Source organism: Cuculus canorus, chromosome 4, assembly GCF_017976375.1.
Source record: "Cuculus canorus isolate bCucCan1 chromosome 4, bCucCan1.pri, whole genome shotgun sequence".
Lineage (NCBI taxonomy): Eukaryota > Metazoa > Chordata > Aves > Cuculiformes > Cuculidae > Cuculus > Cuculus canorus.
Genome location: NC_071404.1, coordinates 47,007,795 through 47,031,402, shown reverse-complemented (window position 1 = coordinate 47,031,402; position 23,608 = coordinate 47,007,795). Strand labels below are relative to the sequence as shown.

The following is a 23,608-nucleotide window of genomic DNA, read 5'->3' as shown; positions in this document are numbered from 1 at the left end:
AAGTTAAGCGCAGAGTTTGTGCTCGGGATGCATTTCCGTGTATGTTGAGAATCACGTTGGTGAAGGATTTGTCCTTTGCCCATCCCTCATCTCATTTCCCCTTGCCAATCCAGCTGCCCTATGACCCTTTTCAGCCTTTTAACGTATGCTGGAGAAGCCCCTGGTCCGTGGGGCCACGCACAGAGGCAAAACAGTGCAAGAGGGGCGGAACAGGGCACGAGTGAGCACCTGGCTTTGAGGAGTAACTCTGCACTACTTCCCAGGGTGTCAAAAAAAATCTGGGACTCTGCGGTCAAGTCCTCTTTTGCACCTCCCTAGAGCTAGAGGAGCATTGCCCAAAACCACAGATTTAGAGACTGTACTTGTACCAAAGACAAGTTCCTTGCTGATGTGGTGTTTAGGTGAGGGGGAGGTGACTAGTTTCTGCCTGGTCATTGCTATGATGCTCTCATATTGAGGTTGTTTGAACACTAAAATCGTTACACGGAATGAAAACTGACTTGAGTTTTCCAGATATCTCTGGGCCCTCTAATGAAAATGTCTGTTGCAAACATGGATGAAGGTAATGCTCTGCTTTATTCATCTTTTCCAAATCTCTGTCTGGAGATACCTTTCTCCACGCCAACACCAAAATCCTCTGAAAATTGTTCTGGCAGCTTTATGCCATTTTGGTGCTTAACTGGAGTAACCTGGGAAATGATTGGTCATTAAAGTAAGAAAGATGGCTACAGTCACCCAAGGAGAAAATACACAGGTTTGGCCAGCTTCACTGGAGCCAGAATGTGACCATTAATAAAGAGAATCTGGGTTATTCTAACAAAAATATAATGAAATATAAAGTAACATTTTTTTTTCCCCTCTAGTTAAAATAATTTCCAACCACGCTTCTGAAATTAGAAAAGGCTACTGAATTATCCTTTAAGTTTTGTTTTGCCTGTTTTTTTAACTAGCTGATGAGAATAACTTATCTGCATACTACGTATGTCATCTAAGGCCTGAGTAATCTGGACAACAACAAATGATTACCACCCACTGACTTGAGTGGATTGTCAGGGCTATGGGAAAAAGAGAACTTGTAGACACTAAAACCAGCTATAAGCCTTTATTAGAAAAAGATTCTTAAAATCTCAAACTCAACAACTGAGCGATATTGTAACTTGGAAATATTTACATTACAAAATAATTTGAAACAGCTATTTGATAAAACAATTGCACACCAATTTCCTATGCAGAAAGTAAACGAATTGTTTTTTTGACAGCCCACCATTAGATTTAGCAGTGCAAACCAATTTACTTTTTTATCTTGTGTACCAACAGATATCTATGGATACGTGACTACCTAGAAACTAAAAACAACATTCTTTTTTGCTGAGGTTAACTTAAGGATTGTGTGCTCTACACGTGCATGACCATTATGGTATAAATTAACTGTTGGTAATTCCAGTAAATATGTAACTTAAAGGAGGAGTTATATTTGATTTGCTGAAAAAATCTCTAAAATGCTGATTTTTAGCATATGTAGGAGAGATGCTGGTTTTTAATTATTGTTCTTTTTATTCATGTAGTTCTCAAACAATCCCTTGTCTGGATCTGTAGTTTGTCTGCCTTCTGCAGGACAAAAAGTGCTCATGCTGCAACTTAGATGTCAATCTGTCTTGAGCACTGCAGGATAAATACTGAAATACTTGAAGAAGAGATAACGGTTCCTCTGTTAGACCATCACATTTACTAAACATTTTAGAATAATACACTGTTCAAGTGGCTTTCTATTTACGTGCTTTTTTTTTTCAGTTTCTGCTGAGGGAGAGCTTGAGTTATGAGTTGGTGGTAGATGTTGTAAGATGATGGTGAGATAGGTCACCATTATCAGACTGATAATGAGGATATTGCAGCAGAAGCATAAATACTGTGTAGTGCATGGCAATAATATTTTTTTTTTTTTTCCCAAATCTGCTAGTATCTTATCTCCTGGCTGGTTTTCTTGAACCAGACCATGTGCATCATTTCAGGGAAAATTAAGATGCATCAGCAGACGTTCTAAAGGTAATAGTTGTAAACTGGAATATTACAACCTTTTGGCTGTACTAATGCAGGAATAAAATGGTCTAAATCCTCTGTAATTCAAACAATCTACAAGTTTAAAATACTGAGATAAACTGTGTGTGAAAGGGAATTGCCAGAAACTGATGACAAGTTTAAAACAAACAGAGTTGCAATGTAAAAAAGCAGATAAAAGGCAGAAACTCGAGGGATGCAGTGGGGCAGCACAGAGGCAGGCAAGTTATCGGATGAGTGAGTGATCCCCTCCATAGTTTAAGACTAGTGTTTCTGTTTGGAGGGAAAGAGTTACAATGGTGTAGAAGTGTTTAGAGAAAATAGAAATCATAAGTATTGTATTTGTCTAGTACGAGGGGAGTCTATTAGAAATATCCATTTCTACAATGAAATCAAGTTGTGACTTGTAGGACTGAGTACTTGACAGTTTCACATGGGGAGGGCACGATTTTATGCCAGCCAAGATAAGATTAAATGCTATCTTTTCCAATAATAACTGAGCAACTATGAGACTTGTATTTTTTAAAAGCAGCAGATTCAGATAATTTATATCCAAAATTGACCAAGAAAGTGTCCTAACCATTTATTTATTTATTTATTTACTTATTGTGCAATGCTTAGAAAGTTCCAGAATAGAAAAAGAAATTTCCTCGCATGCCAGATTTGAGAGAGTAAGTGGCATGACCTGGTTAATTATAAAGCTCTCACCTACACATTAGTTGCAGGCAAAATTGATTTTAAAGCTTGATACAGAAATTGATTAATCATGAACTCTGGAACAAGAATTAACGCTCATTAACATGAGTTTACAGAATATACATTCCCTCAAGCTAATCTATTTTTAAGTGAAGCTAAATCTCTGCAAGGAACTTACTTGAAACTGTACAGCATTTTGTCTGAGGAAAGGATCACCCGTGAATAACACTAATCCCAAACCAACAACAAAGCTCACGCAGGGCAGCCTCTTCTCAAATGCCACAGCAGACTGCGTTAGCGTGTTGCGCTGTGGTAGGGGCATGGCTAGGACAAGGTGAAGGATCATCAGCGTGTCAGAACTGGGCTATGCCATATAACGTCATTCTTCAACTCTTTGTTGCAGCTGTGTTTCAGCTCTCCTCAGGCAGAAGGCAGTGGCTGTTGGATGCAGAGCTGTGTGGGCTAAAGCAAGGTAGAGTAGAAGTCACTGCTGGACAGTAGCGCTGCAAACTTCTGGGTCACCGTGGATTGCCCTCCAACCACACAGCTGATAAAGGTCTCTAAACACTTTTTTGTTCAAGAAAACATTCACTGTTCTGGGTATCTTCAGGTTACTGCTTTGCAAACTGTAGGAAGTCTGAGCATAACATCTTCATTTGTTGGGAAGAAATTGCTAACAAAGCTGCTACCAGAAAATATCCACTTCCCTCTTTTAAATTTTCTATAGTTGTCTTTAACTTTTTCCAGGCCCTGTGATTGCATTATTTTAAACCAATACTCCAGAGATTGAGTTTACTGTCAGAAACTTCTGAAAATATTAAAAAAAAAAAATTGTGAAAGATGAACTTAAAACACTTTTTTCAAAATAAAAGGTCATCCAAGAAGAGAAAATGAATTTACCATCAGTCATATTAAATAAAATGTTTGCAATAAATTGTTTTGGAACAATGGAGAAATCTTTTACTCAGAGGAAATTACTAGTTAAGTTGTATTCTGTAATGAATGGATATTGTTAACTGTAAACATTTTTTTTCCTTTTATATTTTGACACATCTTCAATTACTCTCAATGCTTTGTATTTGTCACCTGTTAGTGACACTTAGCTGTCATCCCAGAGGCTTGCAGCATTTTTTGTTCGTTTTCTTTTACCAAGCTACGCATGATAATATATTATTGAAACATCTCCAGGCAAAACAAAACTGGTTGTATTGAAAATGTATTAAGTAGGAAGAAATTATATACTTAATAGAAGATGAGATATGATTGAGTAGGATGTAAGATATGGTAGGATGTGAATTTAATATTCTAAATAAGGCAGGGGAAGCTTTCCAGACAAGAATCCACCGTCACGTGTATTAGATATTTAAACTACATCTATAAGAGACAAGCCACTTAAAATCAAGGGATGCAATTACAATATTCATATTCCCACCTTGAGGTATCTCAGAAGTCTGATATCTTTCAGTGTAATTGGAAGTGACCTTTAGAAGTCCATGTCTTTTAGCTACTCGAAGCTCAATATTCAAAACCAGAAGAAGCAGAAATCTCATTGCTGAACAACTTGACCAGGTTGTTACCTTTAACACATGCTTATCTAAACTTGTGTTTGGTGTAAGCACTGAATTGTTCAATTTTTCAGCCTCTCATTTTTAAAAAGGAATGTTTTCAAGCTGAATATTCTTGAAGTAGGTAGTTGTCAGAGAACAGCACTGGAGGGTCAAGTGGTGAGAACCAGCCCCACTGAACTGTGGAGATAATGAACTGAAAGGCAATCACAAAATAATATTTTTCATTTCTGCAATGCCTTTAATTTGAAAACCAAAAAGCACGTTACAAAGACTATGCCCTCCTTGGGCTGCAGTTGCTTCCAGTGAATCCTCGGAGAGGCTTTTCAGTTGCTCTGTCTGCCCTCAGAACTAGTCTGTCAGTCCTAAGCTGGTACCTCCCTGGCACAAGTCCTATGCAAATCAGTGCATCATTACCAAAAAGCATATTGAAGAATAAACAACTTATAGGCATGAGCTTCACATCCACCAAGCCAGGGCAGTCCAGAATTATGTATGCTCTTTCTGTATTTTAAAACAATTGCCCACAAAAAATGCAAAGAAATCCACCAGACTTGGAACAGAAGTGGTATTAAGTGCTGCACAAAACACAAGTGGAGAACTAGACAGAAACACGGATGATTGAGAAGGTGGGATGTAAGGGGGGCTGGGGGAAGAGACTTCCTGATTTGTGATGAGTTTTATTGCGGAAGAAATTTAAATCAGCCCCTCATCTTACTACAGTGATTTCATTTTTTGTCTCTTTTTCTTCCCCTTGGTGATGTTTTCTTTCTGAAGACAGTATGTAGCAGAACACAACAAAAACATGTGCTTCTCTCGCCTTTCGAGATGAATTATATTTAAATCCATTCCATCCAGTAACTGGGAGCTCGTGCACTGCTTCATTTTAACCAGTTCTTTACTGTTCTGACTTCATGATTCGCCATCACTGCGTGTACATGGAAAAGAAAAACACATCAGTGTCATGCTGCTTGGTCAGTGGTCTCAGCAAGAAATAATATGCAAAAGTATCTCTGGAGTCCATGAGAAGGGTGTTATCAGAAAACAACTGTCAGCCAGGCAATGCATGAAAAGTCTCCACCTGTGGTGCTAGATGCTGGTAGCAAGGGCTGAATCTGATTTCTCTGACTACCTGCTTTCCTGTGCATGCTTTCTTCTGCTTCCAGGCGAGGACTGAAAAAAATTCCTTTTTTCCACAGGTGAGGATAATTTTTTTACAGATGGAATTTTTGAGTTAGGTCCGGCCTTGTAAGAGGTGAATTTTCTTTGTCCTGCTGGTTTCTGCCCAGCTAGCATGCTCCCTAGCACTTTCTTAATAATGTCTCGTTCATGCCAACATCAAATGCAACATCTTTTATTGGCTGGTTAGATATCAGTAAGCATTAACAGCAGCATTATAAACCACCACTGAAGTTAAAAGAGCCACTGATACTCTTAATATTTAGCTCAATTTTTTTATGTACCTTACCAAACTGATGCACAGCCTGGAAAGGGAGTATCTCTTTCAGTACTGACATATTCCTCACCCGTAAGAGTCGCCTTCTTCTGACAGAAAGGGCAGGAAGGTACCCAGCATTGCCCAGGGAAAACCAAACCTGCTTGGGAGGTGTGATAAAGCAGAAAGGCATTTGTTTCATTGTCCTCAGCAGCCTATAAAGAGAGGTGCTGAGAAGGGGACAGGCTATGTCCCTATTTGCCAGGGGAGTAAAGGTCTCCAGAGAAAAGATCAAGGAGCATCAGCCCTTGCCTGCCACCCCTGTGGATGCCTGCATGCACAGAACGGGACTCTTGGCCCCAGAGAGGCTGGGGAGTCTGTGGTTCCGTGCTCTACCTACAAAAGAGCCTGGGCTGTCATGTCTTGCCTCTTGTGCACGAATCTGCAGCCTTGATGCTCATGAGTGCAAACCTTTGCCATAATGGCTTTGTTTAGTTTTACTTCATAGTCATTCACTTGCTCAAAAGAGCTGCTGTTTATCTGTATGTAGTTCTCTTTCTGACATCATTTATTCAGCTATGAGTTTGGTCAGGAAAAGCAGCAGGTCTTGGTCTGATAAGGTTCAACTGCAGAAATAAATGAGAACCGATTTTTTTGTTGTTGTTTACCAGGAAATCTCACCACTTCAGATATCTTTTCACTTTGAAATGAAGCATTTTTCAAAATTTCATGTAAAATGAAATTTGAAAAAGTAGTTTTAAGGGAAACACTTAACTTGGAAATATTTGCCCACCACGGGGTTCTGTCCTTTAGACCTTTATATATTTTATATTTAAAAGTCGCTTACTCTGAAAAGTAGTTTTGGAACAACTTCCATTTTGAAAATGTCAAAATGTCATTATTGAAACATTGAGTCTCGGATGTTTTCAAAATGTCTTATCAAAATCAATTCACAGTTCAAAACTTTTGGTTATTATAAACTTTTCCCCCAGCATCTTCGCAAAGCAGGAAAACAACGTTCATCCAGCTTCAGTGAGGCCTTGCTGATTTCTATATGGAAATGATGATGGATATCATCCTTAAAATATAAAGTGTGCTGGGTTTGGCTGAGATAGAATTAATTTTCTTCATTGTAGCTGGTATAGGGCTATGTTTTGGCGCTGGAAACAGTGTTGACAATTCAGGGATGTCTTCAACACTGCTGAGCCAGGCTTACATAGAGTCAAGCCTTTTTTTGCTCTTCACGCCAACCTGCCAGTGAGTGGGCTGGGAAGGGACAAGAAGCTTGGAGGAGACAGAGCTGGGATAACTGACACCAACTGACCAAAGGGATCATAGAATCACTAGGTTGGAAAGGACCCACTGGATGATCGAGCCCAACCATTCCTAACACTCCCTAAACCATGCCCCTCAGCACCTCATCCACCCGTCGTTAAACACCTCCAAGGAAGGTGACTCAACCACCTCCCTGAGCAGCCTCTGCCAGTGCCCAACGACCCTTTCCATGAAAAATTTTTTCCTGATGTCCAGCCTGAACCTCCCCTGGAGGAGCTTGAGGCCATTCCCCCTTGTCCTGTTCCCTGTCACTTGGGAGAAGAGGCCAGCTCCCTCCTCTCCACAACCTCCTTTCAGGTAGTTGTAGAGAGCAATGAGGTCTCCCCTCAGCTTCCTCTTCTCCAGATGTTCTACACAATATGACATCAGGCTTAGTATATAGAACTGGGGGGAGAAGGAAAGAGGGGGTGTTTGGAGCTGTGATGTTTTGTCTTTCCAAGTACCGGTTACATGTAATGGAGCCTTGCTTTCCCAGATATGACTGAACGCTTGTCTGCCAATGGGAAGGAGTGAATTAATTCCTTGTTTTGCTTTGCCTGCATGTGCAGCTTTTGCTTTACTTATTAAACTGTCTTTATCTCAGCCCACGAGTTTCATGCACTTTTACCCTTCTGATTCTCTCCCCCATCCCACCAGGGAATGGTGAGTGAGTGGCTGTGTGGGCTCAGCTGCCGGCTGCGATTAAACCACAACAAAAAGGAGTTACCATAATTTGAGAAGAAATTTGCCCAGCCTTTCAGAATCTTAGGTTGAATAATCTTGCTATTTGTATTCAACTAATATCCTTTGTCTGAGCAGCTCTAAATGTCTGAGATATAAATCTCCTTTTTATTTGCATTTATTTGCTTTCCTGGAATTTAGAGACAAATTTCTCTACAGTCTGATCCTATGATATTAGTCATAGGAAAATATGCTTAAAAACATGCGTGCCTTCATCTGACTGAAGCATGCTCATCTGAACAGCACTGCTTTTCTGCGTCAAGTCTTAAGCCTCACAATAGTGCTTTGAAGTGACAATATCTCTGTTTTACAGGTGGGGAACTTGTGTTAGGGTGTAGCCCAAAGACACCTTCTGCCAGTCAGGAGCCCTTCTGATGGGGCTAATGCAAATCCAGTACAAAAACACTTTAGCAAGGGTGATATTTAAAATCAGTTCAAGCTGGTAGGTAATGATTTTTTCTTTTTTTTTTCTGGAAATGAAATGTTTAAATTCTGTAATACTTAGGGTGTCCTTGTACCTAAAAAGCCTTTTACAGTATGACTAACTTCTGCTGGTGTTAGCATGTGGCTCACTTTGTCCTGTGGTCCCTTCTAGAGTCAGGTAGGCTCAGCAAATCTGAAACCCACTATGTAGTTGCCTCTCCTTAACAATTTTTCCTCTAATGTATCATTCGGAGGCTTGCACACATCTGGAATCTAGGATCTAAGTTTGGTTTGGTGTTTGGTTTTTGTTGTTTGGTTTTTTTTTTAAAAAAAAACCCAAAATGCAAAAAAAAATAAAACCCCAAACTCCCACAACAACAACACTTTTTCTTGCAATAGCCGTAAGCAGAAACCTTTTAAATAGAAATAACTGCAATGGAGCAGCCCCATCGAAAAGCTGCCCCGGAACTGCAGCTTTGGAGCAACTGAGTTGAGGGCTCTCGGTCAGTAATGATTTAACATCACTGCTATTTCAATCCTGAGCAAGGAAACCCAGAAAAGAGGGGAAGCAGGACTTTATGATGGTCTGCAGTGGGAGGTGCCGCTTCACCAGAAGTCTGTTGAACCAAGTTATCTGGTGTTACGGGAAGGGGAGACTTAGGTCCTCATCCTGCCCACCCTTCTCACACCGTCCCAGCTGCTGGCCTTGCCTTCTTGTGTCTGCTGCTTCCAAGGCATCAGGGATTTTCTTGCCACACAAGAAGGTTTAATTGTTTGTTATCATAGCCTGGCACAGACGAGCTGCTTTGCTCACCCCCCAAAATGCCAGTGTAACGTGAACATGCAGGCAAGGGTGATGTACATTTTTGTCCTCAGCTTTCAATTGAAACCAGAATTTTTAATGCAGGAAAATGTGAGTTTGGGGCTCTAGCCACAATCCTGAGGAAACCAGCCAGGAAGTTTTTAAGTTTACAAGCTCTCAGGATTGTGGTTTTACATCCCTCTAGAATCTCTGCTTGGGCCATGAGCTAGTGCTCCACGGCAGCACTGCACAGGGACAATGAGAACACCCTTTGGATTTATCCTGGGCCAACAGCTCACAGCTCTAGCCAAAACATCTGGCAGTGGCTCTCTGGGACCTATAGGCACCCGGTGGCTGGATGGAGGGGAGCTGGATGTCCATGCTGGTGCCAAGGAAGCTATGCTGAATGCTTGTATTAACACCTTGGGAAACTGTGATTAAAGTCTGATCAGTGAGTGAAACTCCATCTGTGCCATCTGGTTGTCTGTCTTGCACAGGTTTACAACCACAAGATTGTTTAGGAGTGCAATTTACAGGCAGAGACTGGTTTAGAAATAAGAGCATCAAACCATTTGTTTGAGTTGAAATCAAAGATCCCTTATGTATAAGAACCTTTAAAACTTAAGTGGATCAAAGAATCACTCATAATTATATACTAGAGAAGTTGGATTATTTTGGAATGACATTGACCATATTTCTTCAAATAGTATAATGAATTAGGAGTACCTTGGGTTGGCAAGTGATTCTTTTTCTTCTTCTCTGACAGTAGGCAAACATTCACAGTCAGCTGAAAAAGGATAAAACCCAAAACTAAAGTTACTCTTGGAAGCTATTTGCCATTTATTTCAAAACTGCATCAACTCTGCTAGCGCAGTCTCTCTAGAATGTAAAGCTGCAGATACAATTCTGCACTCTTTTTTTCCTGTAAAATCAGCATAGTGTAAATGTTACGTGTTTTAAATTCTTCCTACCTGTGATAGGTGCTGTCATAATGTCTTTATTATATATATTGCAGCTGTTTATGTACACACTGTTCATACAAATGAACTACTTTTGAGGACTTTTTTCCTTAACCTACCCTTGGGAGGACTATTTGTTAATCTTCCACTGCTTGTAACTGCATCTAAGCTTTATAGTTCAGCTGGGAATTTAGGGCTGTAATTTAGGGAACACTAACAAAAAAACCCCCTGTATGTAAACTATTTGCTCCCTTCTAACCACAGAACTTTAAAAAAAAAAATTACAGCACTATTTTCCTGTGTGCTACACTTAATGCCTTTATTTCACTGCTGCTGCTGCTGAGCACATGTTTTCTGCTAGAGCTTACAGACCGCGAAGGTCAAAACCCATCATGTGGAGCACTGTGCTAACGCAAAGAAATGCTCTATAGAGTTTTATGTCCTGAAAAACAAAGCACCCCTACGAGGTTAGGAAGTGAGCCAGTTGGATGTAAGGCAAGGGATCAGGAATGAAAAAAAAGTATCAAGGTTTCAATGTTTCCTAGCCAGTGAAAAGCTGCTAGCAGTTCAAAATCATGCCTTTGTTAATTCATGCCTTACCAAAGACCTGCTTTTTTTTTGAGGAAAGCCTCAAAGAAGGACACAGGGCCCTTGAAGACTTTGACTGGGAGATTTCAGCCGGGAGGAAAACAGGGGTGGAAAATACAAAATACTTAGAAGTAACTAAGAAGATGAAGATGCTGGTGGTAGTTACTGCAGGTACTAATTGCTCCATGGGCTTCTAGGCTTGCCAGAGCCTCATGTAGAGGATGAACAGTGCTGGGAGCTAAGAGCAGCTTGCATTTCACATGGTAGAGATGGCAAGCAAGTGAAAGGACACAGACAGGGGAGGGATGCATTAATATCCTGGCAGCAGTAGTTTACAGTGGTCTGAACTATGAGTAAACGCACGTTTCTTCTACAACAGCACAGTGTGGAGCACAGAACAGTAGAAACTCTGAAAACTGAAAGAACTAGACGCTTGAGGAAAACTAGTATTTAGCATTAAAAATACGTATTTAAAAATGTCATTCACAGCTATGTGTGTGTTCAATAGAAGTGCCTACTGGAAACTCAAAACATTTATGATATTCCCTCATATGTTAAAAATAAGCTCCCACACAAACTAAAATATTACTCTGAACAATTCTACCTCTGACATTTGTGCTGCTATTTTAGTAGCAAGGAGTCAAGAACACAACTAAAAGCGTTATAGGAAAAGCAGTGACACACATACAAAATATCTTACATCGATTTTTCTATGCATGGGATCTACACCAGCTAGAAAGAGAGGGAGGGTGGAGTAGAGGGGTTACTGTGTACCATTTTTGTTCATGCTGTTCATCCATTTATCGAGTTCTTCCATTTCTATCTCCATAACAGAGGGCGTGTCTTCTTCAAAAATAGGACTTGAGAAGAAGGAGAGGGAAAAAAGGCATTACACAAAATGCTTAATTCAAACACTTATAATGTAATAATTTTGTATCTTTTTCCTCATTCTAGGTGCACGTAGCCATACTAGCCTAGTACACTAAGAAACGATCAGCCCAGCAGGTGTGAACGACATGTCTGGAAACAGATGTGAAGGAGCATTTGTGAGATGCCAGTCTTGGGCAGTGGTAGGGCGGGCTGGGACATTGCGTGCAGAGGGACTTGGGTGGTGCAGTCTGGGATATGCCAAGAGTAGCTGTTTGAGAACTGTCCTTACTGGAAATAGAAAACTGAAAAATAAAGTAGTTTGTCTCTGCCCTGGTGGAACACGTGGAAAAAGTCCCGTTGCTCCAGTGATAAAACCAGGCGATCTGAAGTTTCATCCTAGTTGTGACTGACGTTGGCAGAAACTTCAGAGGGGAAGGTCACGAGTAGAGTAACTCTTCATTTATTTAACTGCTCTATTTAGCTCCCCTTTGCTGATCATTCCTGGAGTCACATGGTAGAAAAATTACTTTTAGCAAAAAAATTATATTTTTTTCCCTGTGAAGCCAATTTGATATAATAACTTCTAGCATTGATTAGCAAGATGGAGATCAATAAAAGGCAACAATAAAAATTATCACTCTGATAAGAGCCATGGAGCTTTTGGCTTGTTTTCCCAGCAGCCTAAGGCATTGCTTCCACAGCAGCTGGGCGAGCCTTTCTGCCTCGCCTCAAAGTGAGAAGACAAACTTGAAAAACAGGGGAGCAAGAGGCAGAGCTTATTGCGAATAGTAAAAGCCTGTGATGAGCCTGGGAACCGATACCCTTTGCTCATGGGCCACTTTGTATGTCCTGCAGAAGGGGAGGCCACGGGTGCCTAGGGCAGGTGGAGGAGTGGCTGTGGGCAGTAGATGCCTGTAGAGCAGCCTCTCAGACACTGTAGCGCCTGTTCTTCTCTTGCAGTCTTACACCGTCAGCTAAATACTGAAGCTGTGCTTTAGTCACCTCTCAAGATAGTTAACTGAAAGAATTAATAGCAAAAAGTAATGAGGATTATTGTACGGTTAATAAAACAGATGATGAAGGACCCCAAAATCATAATATTTTGTTAGAGTAAAATAATAATAATAAAAAAGTTATGTTCACAAACTTTACCTTTTCACATTTTCACTTCCCAGCTCATCTGGAAAAGAAAAAAGTTGATGTTCATTCTGCTCTTTGAATATACAGGGCCCAGACTGCAAGCAAGTCTGGAGCAGGGTCACATAAAACAGGTTGCGTCTTCAAAAGGCATAATAGTTAACTTGTAGATGAAAGACAAAATATCTCATCCCTTTTGTAATTTTCAGAAGAACCCATTATATTTAATCTTGAGCATGCTAAAAGCAGCTCATTTTTAGGTCAGCCATGCTGGGAGAAAACTGACTGTTAGAGCCGCAGTGGGCAGGACACGGCAGTTGCACGCTTCCCTGAGCAAAACAGATGTCATAACACCCTAAAAAGGAACCACTGCTCTAAAACAATGTTTAGTGGAAGCATCGGGGCATTTTGCTGCAGGTGACAGGCAAAGAGTCCGGCTCCATCTGGAGGCTCTGGGAGATGCTTACGGAGAGAAAAAGGAAGGATGGATTTGCATAGATTAAATCTCAGGCAAATGAAGCTAAACTAGCCAGATGTCAAAAGGGGTCCAAAGCATTCCAAAGCCAGTTAGACCCCAAGACAGAGTAAATATGTGTGGGAAAAAAAATAGTGCAACAGACATTATTCATATTAATAACTTCCCCTCCAAGAATCAAGTGACCGAAAAGGCTCAAAAAAAATTAAGAACTACATATAGGATTCACATTGCATACAGTCTTAAACCAGCTTATTTTTAACTCATTGTTGCCAAGGGGTGCTGACACCTCCAACTTGTTCCAGCACATTCCCTGACTGCTGAGACACCCCAGGGCAACAGAGCCATCTGCTCCCATCTTGAGGATGCCCAGAATCCCAGCTCCAAGCAATAGGCACAGGACAAGAGAACCCAGGATCATACTGCTGCAAGGCACCACATTACCCATCCCTCTGAAGAGTGTACTTGCATTTCAGGTCATGTAGAAACACAGGCAACTAGGTGCCTGCTTGTGAATTCAAAGTTTTCTAGGAAGGTGACCCAGTGATAAGGCTGTTGCATCCTAAAACCGGACTTAAAATCTGTGTCACTGTTCGCAGGCTCAGGAGCTTACAGCTGCACTCCTGTTCTGTAGAGATGCTGACACAGCCATTTCAGGACTTCACTTACAATCTGCATAGTTTTAATATGATACCTCAGTTTGTTTTCTGTGGCTTGACACTCCAAGTTATTGATTTCTTTGATAACAGGTCCATGTACCTTCCTGAAGTACTGCTCTCCCTTATCACAGCACCCAGGCAGTCTGACCATGGCATTCCTAGCTTGTTTACTGTTATATCTTCATAGCTGCCACCACCCTACAGGATCCGATAAAAGGGTGCCTTAAAATAGTTTTGCTTGTTCCTATGTTATTGGAGCTCTGAGCAGCTTTCCCTTGTGGGCAGTATGGGCGATGGAAGCATTAAATTCACCTTGCATGATGTTAGCAAGCATAAAGACAGAATAAACATTTGCAGCCACAGGGTTTCATCCATACACTGTTCCCAGCATCGCTAGGAGCCGGCGCTCAGTGCCATGTGAGCAGGAGGTGCCAAGGAACAGAACCAGCTCACGCCTAAGGAGAGCTGCGTGCCTAGATATCACTGGCCGGGGGTGGATCCCTTTCCTATCTGTCAAACGTGCAGCTACATCCAGAGAAATACATCCTAAATTTGGCATCCCAAGCCTCCAAATAGCATTTTGTTACTGTTGAGCATGTGCTAAAAATATACTTCTGATGTGCAAGAAGACAAATTTACCTTGTTTAGTCTTTTTCCTTTTATGATGTATTACGAAAAACATGATCAGCAAAATCAGCAGGACCAGCAGCACGACGGGGACAACATATGTCAACGCAGACGGTTCTGCTGCTTCTATGCTGTCCTGATTGTCCACAGCATTCAATTCTGTACTTAGAGTACTTTTTGTTTCAAAACTGCTTTCAGTAGCTCTTGCAGTGACAAGTACTGACTCATTGTCATTCTCAGTCGAAGAATGCGTAGCAGGAGGCATTACTGTAATGGTGGATAATATCAGTGATCCATCTCCTGAACCATCATTGTCGGAACCTGCCAAATATATGTGGACAACTTAACATATGGCTTTTATGGTATTATCAGTGAGTCAAAGCATACAGCTTTAATATTTATTTTCACTTGCTGTCTTAAAAAAAAAAAACCAGCAGATTCCCCAAACACACAGATTTGAAGTCTTGGGCATGAAATCTAAAATTATATTGCAAATTAGTCACAAAATCTTACCAGTCTTGACTATGATTTTTAGTTAGCTTTTACTGGGACACATCAGCATGCACGGTCTGTCTGCATGCAGCTGTCTTGCACAGACTGTTTTCCTGCAGGTTGGCATCCGGTCTTGCTCTCATGTAAAAGTCTTCTGCTTCTCAGTAAACCATACCATCCTGCTTTGCTCCTCAGCCTTAGCCAGTATGGCCACAACCTCTGCCACCCCACCCTGTTTACCCAAGGAGTTAATACACCCTTTGGGGAGACCATTATCCCAAGCTAAGGAGTTCCTCTGGCTCTCTCATCTCCCTGATTCTGTGCCTCTCTCAAATTGTTAAATTTGTCTCACTGTGAAAAACAGAACTGGTGAGAGGAAGTGTGAAGCCCACAGAGGTGCTGACTTTCACTTCTGCATGGACTAGAAGAGGTAGTAATAGCACAGCAACTTTACTGGATAAAAAAAGCAACTAAGTGCTCCTCTGTTTGACGCAGTAAAGAGTCAGTGCTGGGTACTCTTCACAAATTCTAAGACTGGGGATTTTGAATCTTGTTTTGGATATGTGTTTCATTTAGCATATATTTTGTAATGAAGGTGGCTGAAATTGCCTGTATTGGTAATAGCAAAACAAGACTTTTTGCAGCTAATTAAGTCCGTGTTGACTGTCACAGAATTTAAAGCTTAGCAGAAGTACAGCAAATTCTGGGCTGATACTGTATTACGTACCAATACCAGAAATCCTATTGTTGACAAAGGTGCAGGAATCAGTCCTTAGATAAATTACACCAACATGTTTCCAAGTGCAAAACCTTCAGTAATTTTCTTAGCATGAAATTAGATGACTTTTTATGTTATCTGCCCTTTCAGATACAATGCTGGCATGGTGCTGCTCTCTTTTTATGCTATAAAGCAGGATGGGATTTCGTGACTTTTGCAATGACATGTTTCTCCCTGTTCTTGTAAAGTGCTGGGCAGCCATCGTTTCCACTAGAGTTAGCAAGAGCTTAAGCCTTTCAGCACCTCAGTGCTGGCATTTCAAATCTCACAGGGCTGGAACCAGAAGTACTTAGCATTTTAAATGCTTTTGTAAACACATTAATCTTCATAATGGCCCTGAGAGATGAGCAGTTATCATCTCCATTCTACAAATGAGAAATTAGGAGGACAGCATTCTGTCCTTCCCAGGGACACCAAGTGAGAGAGGAAAACTGGGATTAGAGCGCTATCTCTTGCTTAATCCACTCTGCAGCTCTCCTGTCAGATTTGTCTCAAGGAGGAGATGAGTATCTCATGAGACTGTGCTCCAGGAAAACCAATTTCAAACAACTAAAATTATTTGAGTGTGACAGCAGTGATTTATCTAGGGTTTTATGCTGTGCGTATCAGTCAGGCACCCAATTGTTTCATCCTTTCCTAAAAACTATGACAAAAATAAATAATACCTTATGCTTGAATATAGTATTTAATACTGCAAAGGTCACCAGACTCTTCCACCACAATACGACAATGAAAATGTCAGCTTTTCAGTGGCAAAGCACTTCCTATCAATAGTCAGTCTGTCACTTACTTCTGTGTTTAGTGTTTCAATCAAGAGCAAAACACGATCACTGCCTCCCTTGCAGATAATGACCCCTTACTGGTGTTCTCCACCACCCCTTCCTGTGCTCTGCCGGGTCTCATTAATCCTGTTGTAGAGGACAGGAGGGAGAGCTCCTCTTCCTTATTAGTTTGGCCACTTTTCTTTCCTGAGGTAGTTTATAGCCTGCAGTGCCTTCAGCCACTCCATTTCGATTGCTGTTGTGCAGAGCAGTAAGGTATTGCTGGAGATGGCCATACCATAGACCGTGGTGTGATGGACCACCTCAGCCACAGCAAAATGCTTTGAACACCTTGCTTCATTCTCCTCCTCTGGCCATCGCCCTTGAAACCTGTCATCTGCTTCATTTAATACAAACCCATTGCTAAAGATAGTACAAATGGGAAAGGGTGTAAGGAAAATACCATATTTTTCATTTATTCTTAGAGCTAAACCAGATTTTTTCTGATGTCTAAAGTACGGTGTGACTTTAAAGCAAGAGCAAACAGTCACACCTCATTAACTGCAGGGCTAAACTTTCAGCAGCAGTGTATGCTGAATTTCATTTCCAAGAGAGACTCTTCTAGTGTCTCTAGTACTTTTTACTTGCCTATTTTTGAGCTATGCAGCAGATTTCAAACCATTTGTCTTTGTATGAAACAGAATTACCTTTCCTAGTCTCTAGGTAAAGAAAATGGCAAATTGCAGGGGGTGACCCTGCTGCCATGTATTTCTGTTCACTTTGCATAATTCCAGGGACAAAACAACATCTCTCCTGTGAACGCCATTTCCTCTTACAGAGGTATTTTCTCCAAGCGAATTATATATGTCTTTCAGCAGAAGGGCAGCCAGTTGCATAATGTTCTCGCAAGGATATTGCTCTTGTTTCCTGTGCTTCACCTGCTGCCTCAACACATCTTCCTGCAGCTCATCTGCTCATCACCACTGAGGACCAGAGCTCAGACCTGAGGGATCCCCTCCCTGTCACACAGGGGCTGCTCTCATTCTTGGGACATGCATGTCACATTTTTTATGCAGTAGGAAAGTCCCAGCCTGCACCTGGGTGGGCCTGGTGGCTTGCACCAAGGAAGGATTTGTACCTCCAGCCCGATGGGAAGGGACGGACTCAGCCCTGCTGGTGCAGGCACTGCACTCGCTGCAGCCAGCTGCCCAGGCCACATGAGACCCACATGGTTGGCCACAATGTAGGTGTAGTTTTTTATTGTGTTTCAGTTTAAAGTGCTCAAAATAGCAAGTGGGCTGTGTTGCCGCTGGCCCCAGAGGCTGCTTTGGAGGGTGAATGAAAGCTGAAGATTGCAAGGTTTGGAGCAGGGCAGAAGAGTATCTGAAAGTCAAATATTTGGTGGCATGCTATTCAAACATTTTCTCCATGCCTGCAAGGAGACAGATTTGAAGTGGTCATTCATACCATGAACTGTCTTGTCAACTGTGCTTAGGTATCACCTTGCAGAGACCTACTACCTCCCTCCAAAACGAATTCTGACCATGACATGACATGACATGACACGACACAACACAACACGACACGACACGACACGTCACAACACAACACATGGAAAAAAAGGCTAATGGAGAGCAACAAGGAGCAAGGCACATCTGATCACGCGGATAACTCCTTGACTTCGCAAAGCCCATGCCTTTCCTCTTGCAGAGTTCAGCCGCATGTGGTTGGCTGCATTCTGACGTCAGTGCTCGGTTCTCTGCACACCTCAGCCACATTTTGTACGAGCACCTCAGGTACTCATACACTCATACAAAAACAGAATCAGCTTCAGCTTTGTCTGGACTTCTTGGGGCATGAGTGCTGGCAACTTCTCACCATGTTGAGGGAAGTGAGAGCACGCCACAGCTTCAGCCCAGTCCACATTGCCCCCTTCCATGCTTTCAACAGCAGAAAGGACAGGGGCTGGCATGCAGCGGTGTCCCACCCTGACGCGGAGCTAGGCCCAGCTGGAAGCTAACAAGTCCTCAGGTTCCCACCACTAAGGTACAAGAGGATCTAGTCTTCAGGGGGCCAAAATGTCTGAGCAAGCACTAGCAGCAGCTCAAAAAGCGTTCCAGTTCTTATAAATTACGAAAAGGCTATACCAAAAAGCCTATATCTTATACCACGCAGATACTATCGTATAAATATTATTCAGTATTTTCTACTTTAAAAATATGCTTGGATTACTGATGAACTTGGCATGAGTTTTGCAGGTGCTCCCAAGCCTGCCTTTCAAAGGAGACAGAAGGAGTTGAATATACCGAGTAGCTTTGCAGACCGGAGTCAAAACAACTAACTGCATCTCCAACAAAAAAGCAACATTTCTCTTGTTGCAGCATTTCTTCCTCTGAGGTTTGTGCTGCAGCACTCAGAGGTGGCGATATGAGTTTCTTGATGAAGTAAGTGGGCAAACAGGTTTCTGATTTCAGTTGGATGTGAGGCAAAGGAAAATAGCCAGCAGTCAGCACATTCAGTTCTGCTGGAAATCAGCAGTTTCCCTGCTGTCTTCTCATCAGACTTGAGGATTGGGGTCTCTGAAGGGAATTTTTCAAATTACACTATTGTACTTTCTTACAGAAGGGACACAACAGAGGAAAAGCAAGAGGTAAGTTAATGGGATAGACAAGCGTATTGGTTTGAAAGGCAATTCTTCATTTCTCCAAAATTTCTAGTAAGTTATAACAGTGCAGTGAAAGGAGAGGCTCACAAGAGGGTGACAAAACAAGAAAAGGCTACAAAGCTGTGTATGATGATGTAAAGCTACCACATCGTATATTACTCTGCTTCATACACACGTTCCTTCTGGTGGTACAGTCATGCCACTCCACGTGGTCTGTATGATCCTCTCTCCTACTCCTCGACTCATCCCTGTTCTGTTCCTTTCCCTGCGCCTCACGTTGCTATAATCAGGGCCGTTCCTTGCCGTGGCCAGGGCTTGCCCAGCTGCCTGTTGCAGCAGGTCCCGCCTGTCAGCCTGGCTAGAAGAGGAATCATTAAAAGCCTGCAGGCTAGCTGTCGGGCGCACACGCTCTTTTGATGAGGGAGTACAAACATTTCAGGATGGCTAATCTGTAGACAAGATCCTATTAAAACTGAATGCTTAGAAAGTGTTATCTAGGTATTACCTGAAAGTGGAAACGACTGTTTAGGTTCATTTCTAGACAATGGAAACTCCTTTCTCCTCACTGTACTTCCATCCAGCTGAAGTGCTGGCATTGTGAATTCAGTTACATGTCATAGAGTCAAACTGTAAACCTGTACTCTCATTTCTCAGCCCAAATACTAAAGATTTTGAAGACCAATTTAAGCATTTAGTTGCATTTATTTAATCTGATGGCCTTCTGGTTCTGCATCAGTGATACCCATGCGACCTCCCTGTGATGCCAATCTCTTGGTGTTTCTTGCTCTCAGGAGGACCCTGAAGTTAAGGATTCAAAAGCTCTACAGGCTTTCCAGCTATCATAAAATGTCTTGAGGGAAAACAGACCAGGGTCACAGTCTGAAATTAAGTATACAATCTTGCTGATGTAAAGGAGAGATTTTCTGAAATGCTCCTGAAGCACTTGAATAAAACACAGTGGGAGTTTGTGTACGTGGATAAAAGGACAGACAGGAGTAAAGATGTACAAGGAATTGATGTGTTCAGCAGAAAATGTTTTTTTATCTGCTTTTTAGGGAGTTGTACTTTGGCAAGAGATGATGTAGAAAATTGTCATTTCTTAGATTGCTGCTTTGCTAGAACATTGTTACAGGGGACTCTGAAGGGTTCAAACCCATTCCTAAGTTCGTTACTCGATGGGGGAACGTGTAAAAAATATCAGTCCCTTGGAGACCTTGGCTTCGTAGGGGACTTTAACTAAAAGGCACTTCTCTGCAAGAGAGAGCTGTTGCCTGTGCTCACAGCACAAGAGGCTGAACGTTTGGGTCTTTGATAGCATGTTTCTTTGAATGGCAGCTTGAAACAATAGTGCAGCACAGCAAAAATAAAGCACTACCTGCAACCACCCCAGCTCTTCATTTAATGACCTTAAGTGCTTTACTCTTCCTCTCTTTCGCTCATTTTCTTGCTCCCAGAGTCAGACCACTTACGCTGCAATTTCCTCCACGTTTCACCAAGCACGGAGGGAGGTGGTGTACCCTTGGAAATGCCCATAGGGTCAGAACCTTTTCCTATAAGCAGTAATAAGGGCCTTAATACTTGTTCCTAGGGTCAGCACATACTTAGGTAAGTCTTCAAGGCTGCTGTGAGGCCAAGCAGCAGCCAGCATCACCCAGACGAGGGAGGGCCACTGCTGGCCCTCAGCAGGTCGACAGCAGCGCTTTCTGCCTGCATAGAGCAAGTGGATGGGCAAAAGGACAGGGACTGGTGCAAAACTCAATAGCCCCTCAGCGAGGAGTGGGGAGAGGGCTGGTACCCAGTACTGACACTTCAGGCACGCTCTTAGAGCTACTAGCTAAGGTAATCGTAATGTAGCCAGAAGAAAACTGTCTGTTAATCATAATTCAAATGACAAGACTAGGATTTTATAAGGCTTTAGCATTGTATGGGATCAGGACTTAAAAGGGCTTCAATCTGTCCATGCTGCAAGATTTAATCATACTCTTATAAGCTATTTTGTTTCTAGACAGTGGAGGTGAGACCTGAGAGACCACAGAATCACAGAATGACCTGAGTTGGTAGGGACCCAAAAGGATCATCAAGTCCAACTCTTTTTCCTGCATATCCTCAAGAGCTTCTGCCCTCTTCTTCAGCAGAAGTCCTCACTTCAAAGGTGAGGACTGTGTCTGGGACTGGAGGAAAAAGGAAAAAAGCTCCTCTAAAGGTCCTACACTGTTGATCTGCAAGCAAGCAGGGTTGAGAGCAAAGGCTACCCCCGGCAGGCTGCCCTGAGCAAAGTGGCTCCTGACCCTATGTAGACCCTCCCCACTCCAGTACACGTTCAAGTCCAAGGCCCAAGTTCACCACTTTCCCCCTCACACCCTCACAGCCAGAGTAAGCCCAGGGAACGTTTTCAGGCTGGCTGCACAAACAAAAGCCGCATTTATGTAGGGAGCAACGGTCCCTGCTCTTCTCTGTGTGTGTGCTCTGCTCCCCTTCCCCAGCAGCAGGGAGCTGGCTCGGGACAGCCAGGGCTGACAGCAGCTGGGGAGAGCTCTGGAAGGAATGACTCACTCCCACCGAGGAACTGTTCCAAAATCAACCAAAACTTAAAAGTGGATTTACAGGTAGGAAGCCTCTAAAGACAGTGAGGAGTGGGTTGGGTCATCAGGTATGTGGCATCTCTGCCTGATGTTTTGTGCAGCCTTTAAGGCCACTGACAGAATGAAAGTGAGATAAAATGTATCAGTTTTTAAAAGGACTGGGGCCAGTTTCTTGGTCTTTTATGCGTGAATAAATTAGGGTTTCATTTCTTTGCAGAGCAGCACAGGAAATTATTAAAGACGCCCCTTTAATGCACCTTGCAAAAAATAAGGGGGAAGAGGGCACTTGTGGCCTGAGGGGTGGGGGACTGAGGCTTCTCTCCTCTTCCCTGGGACCTTCTTTTCCTCTGACCGCTGATTCTGAACTATGTTCAGTGCTTGCAGATTATTTCTAAACGTGGCTGTAATGCAGCAGGGCTGTAGCAATACAGACAAGACCAAATCATTTTATACCTTGCTTAGTTCACTTTTACAGCTAAGCAAAACTCCCACGCTGGGAGCCTACAGGCCAGTTTTGCACCCTGCTTATAGTACTGTTTTTTTACAGTAAAAATGGCACCTAAACACCTATTTCCCCAATGCCCTTCAAAATCTCAAGAGAAGTCCAGTGGTACCCAAGAGCGACCATCCTCCCCCCCGCTTCTGGAGAGCTTCCGCTCACTACAGCAGTACAGAAGGAGCAAACACTCCTACTCCATACTGTCCACTTTGGTAGTGATTTGTTTGACGCCAAAAGGTATATAAACACCACCTGGCAAGGTTTTACTAAAAGAGCTGCCTGTCTTGCACAGTTCCTGGCTGCCAAAATGCCAACAGAACAAACCCCCTCCTGCAAACAGGTGACAGCCTCTGCAACAACATCCCAATGCTTCAGCATTTCGTCTCAAGTGGCTTTTCCACTCACAGTTCTGCCCTTCAGAAGGTCAGGAGCTAAATCCACTGCGCTGATCACTTTGCTCTGTAGCTGGGAATTCAAAATATTTGTCCCTGGAACTGGCTGTTTTTTCTTAACCTGGTTTCAGTGCACCTGGTCTATGGAAAGTGGCAGCCGTCTTTTGAATGGAAGCAGTGCTCCATTTTTAACTATACAATTAAACGCTGATAGTACAGATGTGAAGTTTAAAAAGCACAACAAATAATAAATTAGAAATAAAATGCCCGGTGGGCCAACACGGAAACTCCAGCTCCCTACATACCTGCAATTTAGGAACTACAGGAATTGTAGGATTTGGCTGCTATTCCGGGTTAGGTCTAAGGAAAAAAAGTCAAAGCTTTGAAAATGTTAAGCAGCTGAAAAGAGAGCTAAAAGAAGCAGAAAGCAAGTCCTCACAGATCTTCTCCTAGCACTCAGATTGGAGGGTGTTGCCCTCTGACTCGGTCCCATCGCTGCAGGCATGAAATGCAGTCCCACCTCAGAAGGAGAAAGGCACTTTCTTACTCACCGTTCCCATCGGATCCTCCAGCCAGCAACAGGATAGAAAGCAGTGCGACGAAGTTTTGCTTTCGCATGTTACCTTGGTGGCACTCCCACCCGAGGGGTGTTTGGCTGTCTCCTTGCTTCACCAGAACATTTACGTTTCCTGTTTCCTGCCAGGGTGCATCTGAGCCGCATTTCTGCAGGAGATGGACTCCCTTTGATGGGTTTTAGGAAGTGATGTAATTCCGTCTGGGCCTGTCAAGCAAGCAATGATTGCAAAAGAAAGAAGAAAAAAAAAAAAAGTTGCTCTTCGAGCACTAACTCGGCTGAAGCACCTTTATGCTGTAGATGAGCCCACTCCTACTCTCATTTGGTTTTTGACTCCCAGCTTTACTACCATCTGTTTTCATCTACATGCAGCATCATGACATGAACATCACACAAATACAAATCAGACAGAGAAGATTGTTTATGTGTGTTAGCAGGAAGGCTTTAGTTTGTTTTTCAGGGCGGCTGAGCAAGCAGATTTCAATAATGCCTCCCCCCTGCCTTGGTTTTCAAGCTCTG

General features: G+C 42.5%; 1 protein-coding gene across 1 annotated transcript; it reads right to left on the bottom strand.

The window, feature by feature from the left end:
• Window positions 1–1,091: 1,091 nt before the first annotated feature.
• TMEM154 (transmembrane protein 154) lies at window positions 1,092–23,275 on the bottom strand. Its single transcript, XM_054066261.1, has 6 exons — window positions 23,067–23,275; window positions 14,359–14,667; window positions 12,601–12,628; window positions 11,353–11,438; window positions 9,758–9,818; window positions 1,092–5,244 (listed from the first exon to the last, which is right to left on the bottom strand). Exons 1-6 carry the CDS (start codon window positions 23,131–23,133, stop codon window positions 5,229–5,231), a joined length of 567 nt encoding a protein of 188 aa, XP_053922236.1. The 5' UTR covers window positions 23,134–23,275; the 3' UTR covers window positions 1,092–5,228.
• Window positions 23,276–23,608: the final 333 nt, after the last annotated feature.

Excerpts from the sequence above, each read along its gene's own strand:
- TMEM154 (XM_054066261.1), bottom strand. The coding sequence starts at position 23,133 with ATGCGAAAGCAAAACTTCGTCGCACTGCTTTCTATCCTGTTGCTGGCT. Across the intron at positions 12,629-14,358 it reads AAGGAAAAAGACTAAACAAG|ATGAGCTGGGAAGTGAAAAT; the intron begins GTAAATTTGTCT and ends TTTCTTTTCCAG. Across the intron at positions 9,819-11,352 it reads GAACAGCATGAACAAAAATG|CTGACTGTGAATGTTTGCCT; the intron begins GTACACAGTAAC and ends ATCCTTTTTCAG.